The 19,725-nt window shown below is 39.9% G+C and overlaps 1 protein-coding gene across 3 annotated transcripts in view; it reads right to left on the bottom strand.

Annotated features, from left to right (window-relative positions):
* The window catches only part of TTC7A (tetratricopeptide repeat domain 7A), a 191,929-nt gene that overhangs the window by 86,772 nt on the left and 85,432 nt on the right, over positions 1 to 19,725 (bottom strand). For all 3 annotated transcript variants that reach the window (XM_067293169.1, XM_067293170.1, XM_067293171.1), the window contains 2 exons: positions 18,755 to 18,827; positions 11,962 to 12,122 (listed from right to left, as the gene is read on the bottom strand). In XM_067293169.1, the coding sequence (XP_067149270.1) occupies positions 11,962 to 12,122; positions 18,755 to 18,827 (234 nt within the window). The remainder of the gene's footprint in view (positions 1 to 11,961; positions 12,123 to 18,754; positions 18,828 to 19,725) is intronic.

The following is a 19,725-nucleotide window of genomic DNA, read 5'->3' as shown; positions in this document are numbered from 1 at the left end:
GAGAAAGGAGTAAAGTCTAAATTAATACCTGATGCACATTTTTGAATGAAAAGACACATTGCAAGGATTATATGTGTTTTTAGTTTTGAGTCTTTAAGGAATTTGAAGAAGACTTCTATAGCGGCAAAAATCTGAACTAGAATTATCTACATGCTTTTTAATGTTATTACTGCAGTTGAATTAGCTGAATAAAATATCCCCACAGCAGCTCATTTAGATACTGTCCTTCACAATATCATTATAGGGCTTAAGAAATAAACTAAAATGGCAGAAGTTTATAATATGCCTTTTTTTTCCCTAGCCCCCCCCCCAAAATCTGACTGAAAGGACGAGTCTTTATTCTCTACTTAGTATGGAAATTCAGGAGCTAAGTCAAGCTTGCTTTGTTCTCTTCCTTTCTACAGCAATTTAATACTTTTAAAACAATGAAGGTTGGATTCGGATGGGTAGTGTCTGCAAAAAAAAGTTTAACAAAATTGCAAGAAATGTAACTGGGCTTTGCTCAAAAGCAGTCTTTAGATATGCAGGACAAACCATGGCTACCAAAACCAAGAAATACACACTGTATGGGAGGACAGGAAGAAGGGAGGGGAGAAATTACGTCAAAGGCCTTAGGTTTTCAGATGCAGGTTTTCCTGCCCTGCAATACCACAGATGGTGCACACAAAACACACAGATGCGGACATGCACGTGTGGCACACCCACACCCACTTGACCACACGGATGTCATTACCCTACAGGATCTCCCATCCTCTTCCCCACAAATATTTTTGCTCAGGACTATGTCCCTGGTAAGCAAACCCTTGACATTTGCAGGTGACCAGGGAAGGAGCAGGCAATTGCTGGTTATCCCTGAGAAAATAACAAAGAATTCCAAGGCAGCTGGTAGAGTAGGCTTCACCCCCAACTACATCTGTGATGCTCTTTCCCTGAATTCCTTGCTCTCCTATACTAGGAACAGCAAATGTCCGCTTCTCAGGAGTTAAAATTTAAAATCATCCGGTGTGAAGCCTCTAAAGAGTGCATCTATATTGATTTTTTTTTTTAAATGGACTAGACAATAAAACCTTCTTCAAACTGGCATTTCCAAACTGTCAACGTGCAGCCCTTTGATTAAGATATGACTTTGTTTATACCCCAGCAACAAAGGAGACTCCAAGCATTTCCATCTGCATTAACACTAGAGTAATAAACAGGAAAATACTATCCTGTTTAGTTTCAGAAGAACATTTTTGATTGAAAGATAATTCAACATATGTACCCTGACTCCTACGTGCAATTATATATGGAAAAGTCTTAATTCACACAAGCACTTGGGATGCAAAAAAATTCCCAAACAATAAACTCCCAATACTACAGCACACATCTCTGAACAGCTTTTTCTGCAGAACAGACCCATAACCACAGCTCACAAACGCAGAGGACACCTCCCTGCTCTCCCTCGCAGGAACCATTCTTTCTGAAGGGTGTAGGAAGAACAGAGATTAAAGCAATCCCACATACACTGAAAGTCACCCAAGAATGAGAACAGCACAGCCAGCTGGTAGGCACTGGCATGAACTACCCCAAATGAATGCTGCCTCCAGGCCACTTACCAGTGGTTTCCTGAGGTGCATTTTAATGGTAGTTTTGTTTTGTTTTAACCCACTATGAGGGACTTTTATGCCTTGGGGACAGCTCTGTGCATTAGCTCATGCTTGGTTTGTGCAATCCAGGAGAATCCCAGGAACCAGGAGGAAACAATTAAGCTTTTCACTCTCAGGGTCTTCTATCTGCCACCTAGTCCTAGTTACCATTGCCTATTTTACCCATCTAGCTCGCAGTCACTGCGGCTTGTGAAGATACATTTGGGCTAGTTAATCCATCTAGCTTAAGGAATGCTGCATAGTTCAGAGCAGCCTACAAGGTCCAGCAGACTCGGGATCGCGCATGCAAACAGCTGGGCAGCTCGCCCGCAGAGACCCATGTCACCATGGTGACTCTGTCAGCAGTGCCCCAGCGAGCTGCGCTGAGGCTGCCTTGGCTCTGTCTCTTTGAGGAGCAGCCCCGGCAGTGTGGACATACCCATTGCAAATGGAGCTCTCTTGTATGCACCAGCTGCTTCTCACTCCCAGTGAGGACAGGCTTGCAGCAGGCATGTATTGATTCTGCATCCTTATTTGGCAGAGAGCACTGTCCCTCCTGACTGGGCCCGCGATGCTTGGCATGCACACCTGGGGGGTAGGCAGATGCCACACATGCCTCTCCTCAAGTGCCATTTTTGTAACACTGCGTCATAGCTGACTCTTCAAACACTTCCATTGTAATGATCTGGAGAGGGCTGAAGAAGACTTGCTAACCTTAAAGACAATCCTAGCATGGGTACTGTATTCTGTTGTTTTATGCTGATCTATGTTATTCCTATTCACCTAAATTTTTACTTCGACATTACTAAAAATTATTAAGCCGAACAAAAGATTTTTTCCTTTGCCCCATCACAGCAAATACCTGATTTCTGAAGAACCAGACAAATGACTGGTTGCAGGAACTCTCGGGGTGAGAGGCTGCTTCTTTTACTCAGTAACACAGTTCCTTCTAGCTCCCTTGCCCATCTGTGAAAGGACTAACCAACTGGCCATCTCTCTTGTTCATTATATGTATTGCAGTGGCATGGTCTATTCTCAGGTGGGTTCAGAGCCCCATTGTGCTACATACTCCACCAACACCAAAAAGACACTGACCTTGCCCTGAGAAAACACAATACAAGAACAACAGAATAAACCGCACTCATCACAAGTGTTCAGAGGGCAGATGCAAACGGCCAGATTCCAGGTGAAAAGCATTGAGAGGTCTATGAATCCTTTCAGTACAAATTTCATCAGTGTAACTGCTTACTCACATGATCTTCATTTGAGATGCTGGTTACCTGCCTCCTGCCACTTCTCCAGCTGACAGAGACATAGGGAGCAGAGGTCACTGCATTCATTTTCTAACCTGTTAGATCTCCATCAGTTTATACTTCCAGCCACAGTGCTTAAAAATGCAATTCCACATTATACTTAAGTGATTCTCAGTCAAATTTTGCCAATGTACGTAGGAGAAAGTCTGCTACTGACAATGACATCGGATCAGATCATTTAGCCCTCCATCCTTATCTTCGCCTTTCCACCCAGCAGTGATTTCATTAAATATGGAGGCTTATCACAAACTTACTGCTAAGGAATATAGCTAGAAGAAAACTTCAGGTAAAGATAAAAAATGAATCATGTTATCTGTTTTGTGCTGTAAAAATGTTAACATATTGAGGAATAAGTCTGGATATCTTTATTTTCAAAGACATGTTGATAATGCAGAAGTTCTACTTTACAGTCTCTTGCTTGATTTCATTTCCATTCATCTTTCTCTTTCCTTTACTAATAGAGACTGAAGTACTAAGTAATATGAATATTGACTAATACCGAATAATATGACTATGTCTGTTTAAATATTTGGTTCCGTACAGACATTATTGACAATGGCAGCAGAAGCAGTATTTCTGAGACAGTGAGGAGCATAGGCTTTCCCTATTTTCAGAAGGTAAAAACCACTTTTGTGATTGAAAAATTACTGTGTTTAGTTTCTTTTCCCTGGTGAATTCTTCGGAAAGCCTGAATACTTCCCCCTCCCTCTTCTTTTTGAAGAAGAAAACAATAAAAATCAAAGCATTTGTGCTTTTCTCATTAGGTAAATACTTCCAGGACCTTAGAGTAGAAATTGCTCAAATCCAAAATTTCCAGATGGAAATGAAAACACCTTTCATTGAGGGATCAGGGCATGATACTCCTCTGAGAGAAACATGGCTTGACTGCATTGCAGACTTCTTGGAAAGTCATTTACTGCACTGAAGAGCAATTTGCTAAGCATGACATCCATGCCTCTCTGTATTGGGGGACCTGCATTTTCCTGCAATGACTGTACAGTCAGTGACTGCTAATAAAGCTGATATTCTTCATTCTGAAATATGAATTCCCAATCCAGAAATGAGACTCTTGACCACCTTGCATGTGAAGCTGTTTTAACAGTTTCAGAAAATCCAGGATTGCCTGACAAGAAAAAAATACCTACTCTCTTCCCCTGCTCCTCTGGTGATTGCTAGCTATGGAGGCACTGCATACAGTCCCTCTACACATGGGCGTAGCCTCATAGCAGGAAGGAGGAGTTGAGGACTGAGCTTCCCTCACACACACCTCCATCTCCCTTGGTTCTCTCTTTGATTTCCAGGCACTACACATGCCTCAACTCCTCCTTCTAACCTCCATTACTCAGGTCTACCTTTGGAGTGCACAAAAAATGCCTAGAGAAAACACAGTGATCCCATTCCCCAAGTCCCTGCTCACCCAGGATAGCCTAGATATGGACATACTATGGCTAACCTTCAACCAGCAGAGTTCCTAGGGGAGATTTAACTCATTGCTGCCCAGTCAATACACACAAGTTATTTTTCAATGTATTTTGGCATTCAGCATAGTCAGTCAGGCCTCCTAACCACTTCCTTTGAATATAAAACAGAACACCTGCAGTTGTTCAAGAGAAAATGGCACTTAGCAGGAATAAAAATGTGTGTGTGGGGACTAACTCACTGATGTGACAGAAATACACAATGCACCAAAGAAAGCCAGCAGGAACCGAAAAGCTCTCTTTTCTCCATCCAAGTGGGAAAGTACTGGCAAGAAGTGAACCGCACAAGACAGGACACATGACTGGAGGAAACTAAAACTGACATTCTGCTTTTTCAGAAAACAGCCCTTCTTAAACCTCTGCTGAATGGTCAGAATTTATTCTGAGAATTAAGGCCTGACCCATCAAGGAAACGCAAAGAAATTATAATGATCAACAAGTACCTTTGCCACTTATTACTATCACAAAGTGGTTTGCAGGTTTAGTTTTCAGCCAGCCAATAAACAGTCACTAAACACCGAAAATAATGTTAAAAACAAGCTAACAACCCTGCCTCGAAAACACATATACGGAATCTACAGGAAAACCTGCAAAATCTGAACTTGAAATCTCAAACATCAAGTTACTGACATTCCCTTAAGAAATTTCTTGCTTTTACACAAATAAATTGCCTGTAAGTAGAGAATCTCATGGATGTTAACTGTCTCAAATTAACCATGGTTATTCCTGCATTTTAGTATTTATTTCTATGTTTCTACAGTGAAGCCTATGAATTTGCAGACCTTGTATTACCTTTCCAATGCCAAAAAAAAGCATCTAGAAGCAGGGTTGCTCACTACAGAGGTCTTAAATGAACTGAGACAGTAGCCATTTATTCGCAGCCATTTAGCAGGAAAGAAGTTATTATGAAACAAAACTTTGTTTTAATCTAAAGTAAAGACCCAAACTATTGCAGTTAAGGTCGGAAAACAGCACGACTTTTTCTTCCTTTCATACTACACCAAAAATTAAGTCTGCAGTAGGTTTCCAATGTAACTACTATTTAACTCCTTTTAGTCGTATTTTGAAATTCATGCTATGTTGGAATGGGATTGTCTTCAATTACCACTGAATCCATCCATGGAATTTTAAGATGAATTCAGATGTACACTAACACCCATTCCTTTCTGGCATATACAGATAGGTACCAGCTAGGGAGGTATTTATTCCTGCTGTACTAGGGTGGTGCACAGAAGGGTATCACACTCATCCGCTGAAGTTTTGTCTTGGATCAGATTGTGAACCTTAGGAAAGGACCCATACATCCGTTTGGCACCTGCCAAAATGGGAATCTGATCTTGGATACTGTAACACAAAAATTAATTTTGTTTCTTCCTCATCCAGGAATAGAAAATAATCCAGGCCAAAAAAATGCCCCAAATGGGAAAAAAATTCAAAACTATAATTATTTTAAGTACCTGTATAATCATTAAAAAGAATCAGGACACTAGCTTAAAGCTTTCCCTTCATATATTTGACATATAAATACTCAACATCGTTACTAGTTCCCTTGATTATACCCATGGTTATGGCAATATATCAGTTGGGTTTTTCAGGTTAATTTTATTAAAACATTAATGGATTATAATATACCAACAAAAGCAAACATTCATGGTTAGTAGAACAAAACTCAGAACAACCCTTCTGACTCCACATTATACAGCTCTTTTTTGTTTAAGTGAATCATATAAGCCTAATTCATTTTTTACATTCTTGTAGCACAGTACTATCATATCACCCCAAGTACAAAACCCCATTTTTTATTACTTCACATTGTTGTCTGTGGAATCAATACAGAGATAAAAACAACTGCAGGTCACCTGCAGAAGCTATGGTGTGAACATACCACTATAAGAAGTCAACCTGTAGAAACTGTGCCCTTAACAGATTTGAATATCCTATGCCTTATCCTATCTGAATATCCTATCCTATCCTCAAAGGTCTACCATGATCACATGCTACAGCTGAAAATACTAATTTAGCCCTGCCTTAGATCCTCAGGTTTTGCACCCTTGAGGAATTCAGAATACAATACAATATTCTGAGAATTTTAGCAAGCTGTTTTATCACCGTGGTCATTCACAAGATGTACCAGGCTTCACTGTCTTTTGCATAATGACGAACTGTAGTCATATAAACATACTGATCTGCTTCTCTAAAGCCATACTTTGAAAGCTAAGTGAGGCCAAGTACCACTTTTATGAGTAAAGTGATAAAATATTCCTATAGCATAGACGATCACATTGCCCATAGAGGAGAAAAAAGAAAGAGTTACAACTTTGCTGACAAAAAAATCTAGTATAGACTAGGCATAGCAAAAAGGTTTGCAAACCAGTAGCTTAAGGACAAATGCCTCCTTCCCCCCATGCAGGTTTAAAGGCAAAAATACAGTTCTAATTTACAATTGTCAACAATATGTAGCCTGCCACTAGTGCCCATAAAGCTGTTGCTCAAAGGAGGCATGAATTGTCTATTTTCAATCTACAAGAAAAAGCCTGACAAGTAATGGGGAAAGAAATCAAACTGGAGATCCCAGCTTAATCATGCATTTGAAGATCCTGATTTTACATTGTTTTTTTTCTGTAATGAGTAGAAGCACCTGATAAATGACATTGCTTATACACTATAGAACAATTCTCCCCACAATAACAGTCCGCACCAGACTACGACAAATAAATCCTGCCAGAAGATTACTTCACCTGTCCTTAATAAAATTAATGTAGTAGTGATGAAGCCAAGGACATTTGCTGTCAGTAAGCTCCTCCTAATCTAGAAGAGGATTTTGTATTTTGAAGGCTGGCTGAGGGCAAAAAAAGCTTTTGGCTAAAACCACAGCAACAGAACTACTATACAGTGCATACAAAATGCATACTATACTATACAATGCATACTTCATGCAAAATTTACTTCCTTTTTATTGATGGTCTCCAAGATATACATTTAATACTTCTTGGCCTTCTGAGCTTTTTGCACTGCATTTACAATACTTACTTTTGGAATAGCAAATATCTCAATAAAAGAAAAGAATTTGTATTTGACAGCTACTTTGGTCTGAAACACCAATCCACCTGCCTCTTTTTGAGTCTTTGTGTGTGGAATAGCAGTGCTTCCTGAAAGTTTTCTGCTATTTCTTTTTAAAACTAGTTTTGAGAAATGGAAAGCAACAAATCAGTGACTTACAGTTTAGGGAGCAGAAGGAATATTAGCAGCTATTCATTTAAAAGAGTTACAACTCTTGCGCCAGATGCAGAACTGCTACAGATACAAAGACGCGATCATTTAACGAAACTTTTACTGTCAGCTGTTTTGCTGTTGTAAGTTGTTAGGTCCTAAGAAGGTATTGTTCTAACTTAACAGGGGGGCGTACAGGAGAGAAAAACAAGCTGGGAAACAATGGAATCAGTTCTGATAAGCAGTCTGGGAGCAATTATAAAGCAACAGAGTATCCGTAAACTTGATATCCTATCTCCAACCTCAAACAAGGTACAAACCTTTTTTTTTTTTTCCCCCCAGTGCTGGGAACTAACCCATTTAAGAGCTAAAAGGTGATCAGAGAGCCAAACAGTCTCTGAAAAGATGGGGAAATCAGAAGGACAAAGTCATTTTTACACTAGCAAAACAAAGTATCACCAGCTGCAGGAGGGACCATGTCAGTCAGTCTCTGTGGTGGGTTCTACAGGATGTCAGACCTATGGGACTTCTGCATGGAACATCCTGTAAGTGAGACGTGAATACAGGCTTTACAAATGGAAATTCTTTCATTCTAAATAAACAATGCACTATTTTAAGAAGACTGTTTGGAGGGTAGAGGGCGCGCTCAGTAGTATTATTGCTTTCAGATAAAGATGAAAATGTGGGGAGGTAATCACAGCTGGTCCTAGGTAGAACACTGTCCAAAGCCTGGCCTGGGAGTTGGAAAAAGCAAGGACTCCACTTTAAGAAAGGCTTATGATGAGCATCTTTGACCTAGAGGCGAGATACCTTAAACTATCAGGAGCCTTCCCTTCCAATTAATTCAAAACAGATCTACTTATTAGGTCTTAAATATAATAGGCTTCCAAGCCCAAATATTTTTACATGCTTCTATTGAGATATGCCTGTGATAATGCCATGAAGAATAAACCAAAAGCAACTGGAGGTTCTGCATCCACTAATTTATTGTAAAAGCTTACCAATGTTGACAAGACATAAAAACACTAAATTTTATCCTGGACCCTCTGCTTCTATAGGAGTCAGCACTTTTTCAGGTGGTATCTCCCACGTGAAGGTTGTTATTACTTCTATCTTTTATAGTCATGGCAAGGCAGTGTATTTCTTCTGGTTCACTCCATCTTGCAATGTTTCCAACATAGCTAGCTCTCATTCTTCCTCTACCCAGTCCACCCCTGTCTTTGCTTGACAGTATATGCAAGTACTCAAATCAAGTCAGTTGCTGACTGTAATGTAATGCATTTGTTATATATGTAGCTTTCCAAGCAGAAGTGCTTTTCCTAAGTTCACTTTTCTGAATGATTTGTTCTTTTGGATATTCAGCTGTTCTTCAATATTCTTCTCCAAAATCTAGATTCAAAACATTCCAGGCCATCTCTCAGTGTCTTCAGTGTCCAGTCTTCGTATCCCTACTTACTGTGCACCACACAGAGCACTGAACCATCAAGTAAATGCACAAATGTAAAGATTCCCACAAGGGGCACCTCTGGGCACATTTGGGTCAGTGTTATGGGGCTCATACCAAAGGACATTGCACGCTAGCTGAAATGCAGCCTATTTTCCCAGTAGCTTGAACCACTCTAACCAACTCTCTGACATCCTGAACGATTCTTTCTTTAAAATATATATGAAAGAATTTAATATGAGAATAAAAAAGCAGGAACAAACTCAGCTTAATTATATACAGCTAGAGACAGGGAAGCAGTAGATGTCACCAGTAGTTTGGGCCAACTAAGACCTTAATTTTTAATGTATTATTCTTTTGTTTGTTTAGAATACACATCCAGGTAATACTCACATTTTTCGCTATCTACAGAGCCCTGAGGTCCCTTAATGCAGCTTTCATCTTCTTTTTGTGATACATGCCATCAAACTATACTTCCAAACAGAGTTGTCATTAGGAAGGGAGCCCCCAGGCACCACATTACACAGTTGCCTGGTTCATATCAATAGGAATTTGGAAAAATGCTCAACTACTTTTAAATAGAGCTTTAAAATCTTGCAGTTGAACTTGCCTATACTATTATATGAGGTATTTTGTAGTCATCCCATGCAGTAGTAAAATTTACTACGATTTTTCTTTAAGGCAATTATAACTAGAAATGCACAATAGCATCATGTCTCTCCCTTCAGAGAAGTTTTACAAGGCATTAAAGCCCTCCTAGCATAAACTGTACTTTAGACCTCTAGAAAGTCTGGAACTGTTTCGAATTTGGTCCAAACTGTAGATGTGTTCTTTTATTCTTGCTTCCTCCCTCACCTCCCCCACTGAATTCCTGTTCTTAATTTTCTTTAAGATCTCTTCTTTTTTTCTGTCTTGTAACTCTGACATCCTTTCTCCTTTCCCTCACTTACCAGTCCTTTGCTGTCTAGTTTAGAGAAACTCCCACGCTGACGCAGGCTAGCCAGAGCAGCAGAGGCAAGAAGCCAGACTCCTGTGCCACTGCATACCTGTAGATGAGCCTTGTTGCCAGCTGTGTTACATATCACAGCTCATGCAGGAAGCAAAGAGGGGTTCTTCCAAGAGCTCACATTATAGCATGTCTGTGATGTGTCTAGGAGCAAGCATGAACCTGTGGCTTTCAATACCAATATTAATCTGCTTTTCCCAGAAACAACATATTTTGCTATTCCTTGCCAGGTCTCTCCATACACAAAGATTGGCACTGGGAGAAGCACAGGAGAAAATATTATTTCCTGCTTCAGGGAAATCAGATTGCCAGACACCCCAAAGGAACCCACCCAGCAGCCCTCCCAGCTGCCTTTGTACATTCTCTTTCCTTTGTTTGTTTTGTCCTACCTCGAAGCATAAATTATTACGCAGTACTGGAGGAAAAATCCTGAACTTGATGTACCTGTTGGTTGATCTGACATGGCAAATACTCTGTTCCTCATATAAACAACCATTTTCTTGTTCTACCTAAGTCTTACCTATCTTTGAGTGTTTGCAGTCATGAGAAACATTTGACCTTTGACTGTACGGCATGAAATCTTTTACTACGTTTATTATCTTCAAACTACAAAATACAGCAAAGCAGCCACTGGAGTATTCCCTCTCTTAGTCATACCCATGTTCACATACTGAACTGGTGTTGGTGGAAGAATATAATTTCAAGAGCTTTTCCATTACTAATTTTCACTTCATTCTCAAAGATATGTATTTACAGTCTTAGCTATTCACATACACAAAGTAAGCAACCTCAGAGGCACAGGCAGGAGTGCAATTTGAAATGGCAACATGCAGCTTACAACAAAAAGCATTTTATGCTGATATAGCATCACAGTACTAGATACACATTCAGATAGTCTCAGTCTCACTTATGACCTGCCTTTTGCTTGGGTCTAGATGACTTCTCACTCAGCTTCTAGATTACACCTCAGGACACCACTCCCTCTCATCACTGACGCACTGAGAAAACAAGCTATCTGAAAACTAAGTTACACGGTTTAAAACCTTCAGTTAAATACAAGCAATTCTGAAGATAAGTTGGGCATTCAGCAATGCAACAGCTTCTTCTGCAGTTTGGCTGAGAAACTCAGCTAGTATGCAATCACCAGAAAATATTACAGTAGCTTTAACGTTTCTACAGAATAGACAATAGTCGCTGTTTTGAAAGGTCATGACAGTAAATTGCAAGGAATTGAATTTATCTCCCTCAGAGGATGAAGGACGGAATCAAAGATAGAGCAGTGGAAAACTCTGGCTCCAAGAAGTCTTTGCTGGTTCAAACTTGGTCTTAAACAACCAAACCATCTTTTCAGCTATACATTACAATATGTGATTTTTGACTGATCTTTTTCTCCAGCCGTGCTATCATAGCAAACTGTGTAATACATGAGCATCAAAGGAATGGTCAAAACATGAAAAATTAGTTCCTCTTCAACCAGGAAGTTTTCCAAATTATAAAATGATTTGTGATACAGACAAACAACATCATAGTTGTCCCATCTTCATTTTTCCACATGTGTAAAGTGACATACTAAAAAGTACAGGGAGATATATATATAGATATACATATAAGAAAAAACATCAGCACAATACAGAAAGATAAATACTGGAAAAGCAAACAAGCAGAATGATTAATTTTAAAAACAGAAAGATATGAAGACAGAAAACAAAAGAATAGCCTGACCCTCACACATTTTAGTTTTATAGTCCACCTAAGAGTGGAGTAACACACCTGTAACGCGCTTGGCTTATCAGGCTCCTTGTGTACAACCGAGGACAACAGAACTAGTGAACAGATCATTCCTGGATGTATCAAGTCATATAAGAAAATGTGTAATAACTCTTACCTAAAGCTTTCTGGGTATTCAGCAACAGCCATATTGATGACATCCAGTGCATGCTGATAGTGTTTCTGAGCTGAAAAGAGGAGGGCCAGCAGATGAAGTGAATTCATGTCATCTTTGCACAGTTTCAGTGCTTCCTGAAGATGTTCTATAGCATCAGAAATCTGGGAGGAGAAGGGGTAGAAATAGAGAGAGAGAATCATTCTTCTTTCAATCCTACATCAGACCCCGTTCCCAAAGGTAAAAGCAAATATAGTCAACAGAAATTCTGAAGAAATCTTACTTAGACACCTTACGGGAAAGAATTCTGTTAGTATTTGAACAGTTTGCAAAAATTAAAAGTCTGCATTGCTTGAAATAACACACACATTCTAAAGAAAGGAGTCTGCAGGATTAATAAATCACAGTTTATAAACAGGAGCAGCAGACCTGATCCCTTCTTCCCCCTCTTACTTTGACATGGTGCTTCTATGCTGTAAACAGATCCACTACACAAGCCCAGTTCTCAACTCCATTTTCTAGGATAGGCAGCTGCCTCTTCACCCAGGTGACAGCAATACACATTTCTGCTGCATTTTGTGTCTTGTGATGGCTGTACAGGGCTTTTCATGATTTGGATCAATAAAATAAAAACTAAGTATGAATGTTAAAGTGTAAAAGAGTCAGGATTCAGAATGCTGTCAGAAAAAGAAACGTCTTTGCTAGCAGCTAGCTATAGAACAGTGCTGAGACTCACAGCAGCAGCATGTCATTAGAATCAAGTCCCACTTGGCAGAAAACTTAACATCTATAATGAATGCAAATATATCACATGCTGTCTGTGATCTGATACCCTATTTTAGGCTAGCTATTCAAAAGAGAAGTTCTTAATAGATTTTTTTTCCTTTGGTTATCAGTTTTATATGAAGAATTTTCTTTTTAAGACCCTCCAGCATCTGAAATTAGTCTTATTTAAAATATTCCAGATCTACGTTTGATCCTGGAAGTCTGAAGCAAACAAAACAGAAAAAAAATGTGTAATTTTCTTTTTTTCATATCTTCCTCCCCCCTTCCTTCTTTAAGGGGTGCAAAATGCAGTTCCTTCTTTCCTGCTATGAGAACTTCTCATCTAGCAAAACTCTCCTCTGCAGACGTTTTCCTGTCTTGGCATACTACTAATGTGGAATTTCCAGGGCTTCCACGGATCACTCTGGAAAATGGATTGCACACTGTAAAGGAGAGAAACAATTACACTGCTTGCAGCTACAATGGAGTTTGCTGATCCCAGGTATACTTCTGTGAGTGTGGTCCATATGCTGTTCATGGGACAATTTAATTCTAACGTCCAAATGATTTTTAATTCTTATTGTGCACACTCATACCAAGGTACTTAATTACACTGTTCCTGCTGACTCCATCTAAGTCTGGAGATAGATGCGACTGACCCATAGACTAACCCCAGGCTGACATCTAGCCCACAGCTTCAAAACTGCTGGTTATCCTGGCTGAAATTCAGGTTAGGATATGCAACCGAGTTCTCAGCTTTAATGAATTACTGCTTGTCAGCTGAGCTACTTGAATCAATTGCATGTGTTATTATAGTCTACTGCAAGGGTAAAGTAAGCACATCGGCTTAAATCACCAGTGCTCCCTCAGCAGCTTCCTAGGATACTTTCTGTACTTTTATTACTATGCTAAAAACACAAGCACTGACAAGAACAACTCCGAATCAGGACAACAGATATGAGACTGTTGAGGGCCCAGATGTGCCAGCCCATATAGTTTTCTGTAGGTACACCAGAGGTGTATCAACTAGACTTGCTAAAACAAAGCTGCTACCTTTATTACACTCCAGATTAACAATCCAAACGCTTCTCAGTTTTTCTGTTTACTTCCACTGTCTCAGGCTTGCACAAGTGGTCACTAAGAAATTCCAAGTTTGGGGGAAGAACAAGTTTATTAGAAGAAAAAGAAAATCTGTAAAGCAAACTGGACAGAGCCCTAAGCAACTTGCTCTACTTGACCCTACTTTGGGCAGGAGTTAGACCAAATGATTTCCAGAGGTCCCTTCCAATCTCAATTGTTCTATGATTCAAAGACTTGGAGAGCTAATCCTAATTTGCTAGTATAAATCAGATGGAAGAGTAATATCTGCAACTGGTGCCTTTACTGCGGGACCTAAAAACTGTAAAGATACTTGACCTGACTTGCACATGAATGTGCAAACTATATTATTGTGATTTTGCTTTACACAGGCAAATGTCTGTTTGATAATCACAGGACTGCAAGTTCATATTCCTAACAGACCAGCTGGCAGCAGGTTCTCATAGAGGTGCAATGTGTATGAAGTGAAATAGCACAAAAAGTCAATTGTGGTCACTCCTGCAAACCTCTGCCTGCTAAGGAGACAGTCATATGCTGTTGAAACGGATGTAGTCTAAACTAATTTTTCCCTGTACTGTAGCATAGGGCTTTCAATAGTTACATCTCATTTCAGTGCTGGGAGACAACTCTTCCCCTCTAGTACCATCAGATTATCAGAGTCACAAGCAATGGCTGTTTTGGGAAGTTAATCACTCTTCCCTGACACCTGACTGCTTAACTTGAGCCCCAAAAGATTCCTCAGTGCTGTAACACCATTAGTAGCCTACACAGAGTTCTCCTCCTGCTGCATAATTAGAAACAGAGGACAAAACACAGATGAGAAAAAATTCCCTTTAATAACATCAAGAGACTCTATCCCTTTACTGGAAGCATTATACAAATCAACCTGCATCAGACCAGACGAAACAAAACACAAACTAAATTTCTAGAACAATAAAAGCAAGATATTTCGCAGCAGTTAATGCAAACTTCTTTCGAAAAGCAGAGATCAACAATCTATTGCCACAGTTTATTTATTTAAGTAGCTATGTAACATGAGAAAGATGGATGCTGGCAGCCCAGACGGTACTTTGAAACTTCAGGGTTGTATCAGAGGTAGGCTGCCAGCTTAAATTCCCTACAAGTGCTTTAATCTTATTTCAGCTGGACCACAAATCCTAGCAGGGCCTACAGTATGAAGATGCTACCCTCCTCCGATTCATCTTTCTGTTAATGAATGTACCACAAATGGTCTGCATGCCGCACAGGTATATTATTCGAATCACACGGATTAAGAAGCAAAGATATTACAATAAGCCAGAAATAGCATCTTGCAGCACTACCAAAATAATGGCATACTATGGATTGTTTGGGATGCTGCCTCTTATAATAGAAATTATATTGACAATGCTATATGTTTCCTTACAAACAATGCTGGGATGTTACCTTTGTAGATGTAAAAAGGAAAACTGTATGAGCGCTAAAAAAAAAATCACAACAGTAGAATACATTTGCAAATTTAGAATAGTAAATGAAATAATATTTCATAGGCAGTGAATCTAGATGAGTTTTCAAGCCTTTTATTCTGCATGGCTCAGTCCAGCAAATTTTCATATCAGTTGTGAGTTATAGGTAAAAAACTATTAAGGTAATCCCCTCCACCTCTCATTGTAGCATGGGCATTACAGAAAGGAGAAAGTTTTATGAACTGGCAAAAACTTCCATTAGAAATAGACTTGCAACAACCATCAGAACTTCAGGAAAGCAAGCACTGACATTTTTGTGACTTAAGTTCTTATTTAATTCCTAGTACAAGTTGCTTTTGATCACCAGAAAAATTTAGGCCAGGACCTAGACAGAAAAGCAGCATGTTGATGTTCAGCAGAAGAGGGACTAGTTGGTCTGGAAGAAACACAAAACAGAGCTATCCACATTCAACAGTCACCGAAAGGATCACATCTTGATACATGCTAAAACAGAGTTCCTCTGCTGGGGCAAAGAAAAGACAATAGTCTCTCCTCCTTGCAACCAGAATAAAAACTGTGGGAAAAAAAGGTGAAATATTTTCTCCAGTGTTCTTAACCAATGTTTATCTTATTTTTACATCCAGACACTCTAGAAGACAGTAGATGTTTTTTGGATATTGCCACTTGAAACTTCAGGTCTGTTGGCAGCCCACAAATGAAATTGATAAGTGAGACCTCTAATTCTCAGCTGCTGGCCTCTGGCTGCCTTTCCCCTCCTATTTTCACGCAAAGAAAGGTCAAATCAAATCAAACAACATTGACACAAGTTTTAAAATGGTAAGAAAAGCCATATGTTGCTTTCACGTATCTGATACTAGTTTACATGGCATTCAAGGTCAATAAAAAGGGGGGGAGGGAACAGCACTTAAAATTAACAAGAGCTCTGACTCTTTAGAGTCATTTCCATAGAAACTGGCCTGCTAAAAAACAGGGAAAGACATTAAGAGCAGTGAGCTTTAAAATGTTCATTCTACCTTGTTTTTGCTGATCTAAATGCTGTTACCACAGAAACAGGAGAAGCAGCAGAACTAGCAGCTGGGAGCTGGAAGTCTCATTTGTCAATCAGCTTGGCTGGCTGCCAAGTGTAGATAACCGCCACAGCAGATACCGACCTTGGCCTGATGGCACTTCAACTTTGGGAGAAAAATAGAATGAGACCCTTCTTACAGAAGAGAGTATTTTACACTCCTCTGTATTTTGGTGGAAAAAACGCCCTAAAATGCTGTGGCGCTGACTCAGGCCCTCTGGGAGTCACAGGAGTCCTTCCAGTGAGTTCAGTAGTCTTTTAGACATAGAGCCACACACACAAACACAAGCAACTAGTATAACAACATCATCTCTCATTTTGGTTGTTGATAGTATTCAGCCATTACCCTGGGAAAACCTTTTATAACCATCCATCCCTCTTCTCTTCATGTTCTTGTCATGCGTCAGAGGAAAGCTTATGCTTTTCCTTTCCCCCCTCTCCCTTGCCCAGTGTTGACAGAGACAAGTGCTATCGGAAATATTTCACAGAGTCTTCCAAGAATGAAGAATTGCTCAAACTCTGCTTGGCACGATACTGGTCAGCTGCCTGTCTTGCTTTGTTCTGTGAAAATGCTCTCTTATCTGTGCAAGCTGATACCTAGATTTTTCAGTGTTGGGTAAGGTACCTCATCTGCTGACCTTGACTATGGAAACAAAAAGGCCTGTTGTTGAGAAGAACGTTCAGGTATTATATTATAGACTACTGCGTAGAAATGGCCTGATTTGTTAGTACTGCTGCACAGCCTGATGAAAGCCCTGTGACATTCAATAGTTAGTGCAATCTATCGAAAAAAAAAAAAAAGCCTCATTTATCTTTCAGTTAATCAGAAAGAGAATATGTTTGATACTTTAAATAATTAAGGATATTAAAAATGCATTACCAAATGTTTATCATTAACTAAACTGGCAAAAGAAGAGTAGGCTATTTTACAGCAGTCTAAAAATAAAGATGTCTCAGGTATCTCCTCTCTCTCTAAGCATGCGTTAAAGATTTATATCTTACTAGATGGGGAAGAGGAGGAGCAGCATAGCAGGGGTCAGTGATTCTACATAGCACACGGAGTTCACACATCTAGGGAAGCAGGGGCGAGTGGCAGATTGTCAAGGATGAAAATATACAGGTGAGATAGGAGACAAAGGACAAAGTGAACATGAGGACAAGAGACTGAATGGAAAGAATAGGAGGGGAGGGAAACGATGAAATGAGACATATGAAACAACACTGTTAGGACAGGCAACAACTGGAGAAAAAGAAAGGATAATGAATTAAAATGCAATGGACCAATGACAGTGAAAAGGTGAAAGAAGCGATGACCACAAAAATCTTTGTTTTATTTTTAGAGTACCAGTCAAAAAGCTGTAATGCTTTTACTCAAGCAATGAGCAAAAGAGGCAAAAGCTATGAAAGAAAGAGGGGTAGCTGGATATTTTTAATGAAAGACCCTGAGCACTCTGCATCATAAACCAGCCAGCAGGCTGATGACAAAGTTAAATAAGCCATTTTAATTATCCTTTCTTATTGCAGGCTTCCTCACAACACGCTGCTCTAATTATGAAAGGGTTACAAAAGTGACATTATCAGGAATGTGCTCTCTTGGAACAATTACTTTAGCCTAATGAACAAACAGATCCCCTAATTAGCTCAGGAAAGTAAGAAGGATCCAACTGTTTGACTCTGGTGTAGATTAAGGAGAGAAAACTGCAGCGAGCAGAAAGCCTGCCAAAGAAGGAAAGCAAGATGATGAAATTTCAAATCTAGCTAGAGAAGCAGTTAATAAATAGGGGCTACTCTAACAAAGTCTCTAGCTTTTAAAAGGAAGGGACAGAGAAATAAAACACAGCCCAAATTTTTTCTTAAATGAAGTGCAGTGTATTTACAAATCAGTTTAATTTTTATGACTTACCACCCGCAGCAGCATTCAAATGCCAACTAATCCCACTCCCTGGACAGTTTCAGCACTTGTCAAAGCCTAACGCTGAACACACCCAAGTATGGAATATACCAATCCCAAATGTGGATAATGTGAGATCTGGTGTGATACAGAACCGGGAAGTAACAAGAGAGCCTTTGGAGAAGCCCGCAACAGGACGCAGCATGATACCCAGTGAACAAGAACAAACAGCTCTCACTCAACCTACCCTGACAAAATTGCTCAAAGTGGGAACAACCCTGCTTAGGAGTCAGAGCTGAATGTATACCCTGGGGAAGGCCATTCTCCATGAGGGCCACATGTGCTGTAGAATTATTGCTTTAAATAAAAATCTTCCATGAACATATTCTGATTGTTATCAATTAAATGCAGAAAGGAAGGGACCCTGTTTAGCATAGCCGAGTCTTGCTCAATTTGACTGTCATTCTCCCACCCTCTAATGACTTAGTGGCCGCCAATTTTTGCACATACCTGTCTGACAAGAGCCAGCTGCAGTGATACATAGAGGATGATTTGATGATCTTCCGGGGCCAAGTCATGTGCTCTTTATAGACAACCACACAAAATAAAAAGAAAAGCGACTGTTAGATTGTACTTTCCAGAACCCCTTTGCCACGAGTCATGCACAAGCACAGAACTAAATCCAGTCATTTATACAGAATTCTAGCTCAGTAGTAAGAGAGCACACTGAAAAACATCAACACTGTGCTGGCTAAGTCAGGCTCGCAAAAGCTGAAACAGGTATAAGAAACACAACTGTCAGGATTTCATACAACTTCGATGCTCATTCATTAAATCACATTTAATGTTTTGGGATTTAGATTTCTGATAGGGAGAAAGTAGCTCTTAATTCATGATACAAACCATTGAAGGCATTGTTTTAAGTAATTTAGGACAAAGATGACAGTTGTCTGATCCATTTCTATATTGCACTTTTCAAACAATTAGGACTGAAAAAGTAATCATTTCTGCTGTTATTGTGATGACAACTATCTAGAGGATTAAGATCAAGTGTGCATGATGCCAAGTTGTGCCCAAACACGTAAAACATCCCCCACCCCACAGCATCTAGTCTAACCGTTGATGACAGACTCCTAATTTGGAAGAGGCAGATGCCAAGAGAAGAGTGAGGACTTGATGGCCAGGAGCTGAGCCTGGACCAGAACAAGGGCCAGACCCTTGCTTCTCCTAATAGACCACCTTAGACCTGTCCTTGGGCCTCTCAAATGTTACCTTCTAGTCCACAGCAGGCAGTGGTGAACACTGCAGAGATCCCCTGGCTAGTGAAGACTGCTGTATCTCCAGAACCAAATGCGAAAGTCCTTCACGAAGGCTAGTACAAGGCACAGAGCAGGAAGGGACAGCAAAGGCAGAGCTGTTTCTCTCAGCAACCCCCATTTACCTCAGCCTAAGTTAAGCACGAAACTGCAGCCTGAGCTAAC

Source organism: Apteryx mantelli, chromosome 3 (genome assembly GCF_036417845.1).
Source record: "Apteryx mantelli isolate bAptMan1 chromosome 3, bAptMan1.hap1, whole genome shotgun sequence".
NCBI lineage: Eukaryota > Metazoa > Chordata > Aves > Apterygiformes > Apterygidae > Apteryx > Apteryx mantelli.
Note: the sequence above shows the minus strand (reverse complement) of the source record. Positions and strands in the feature narration are given on the sequence as shown.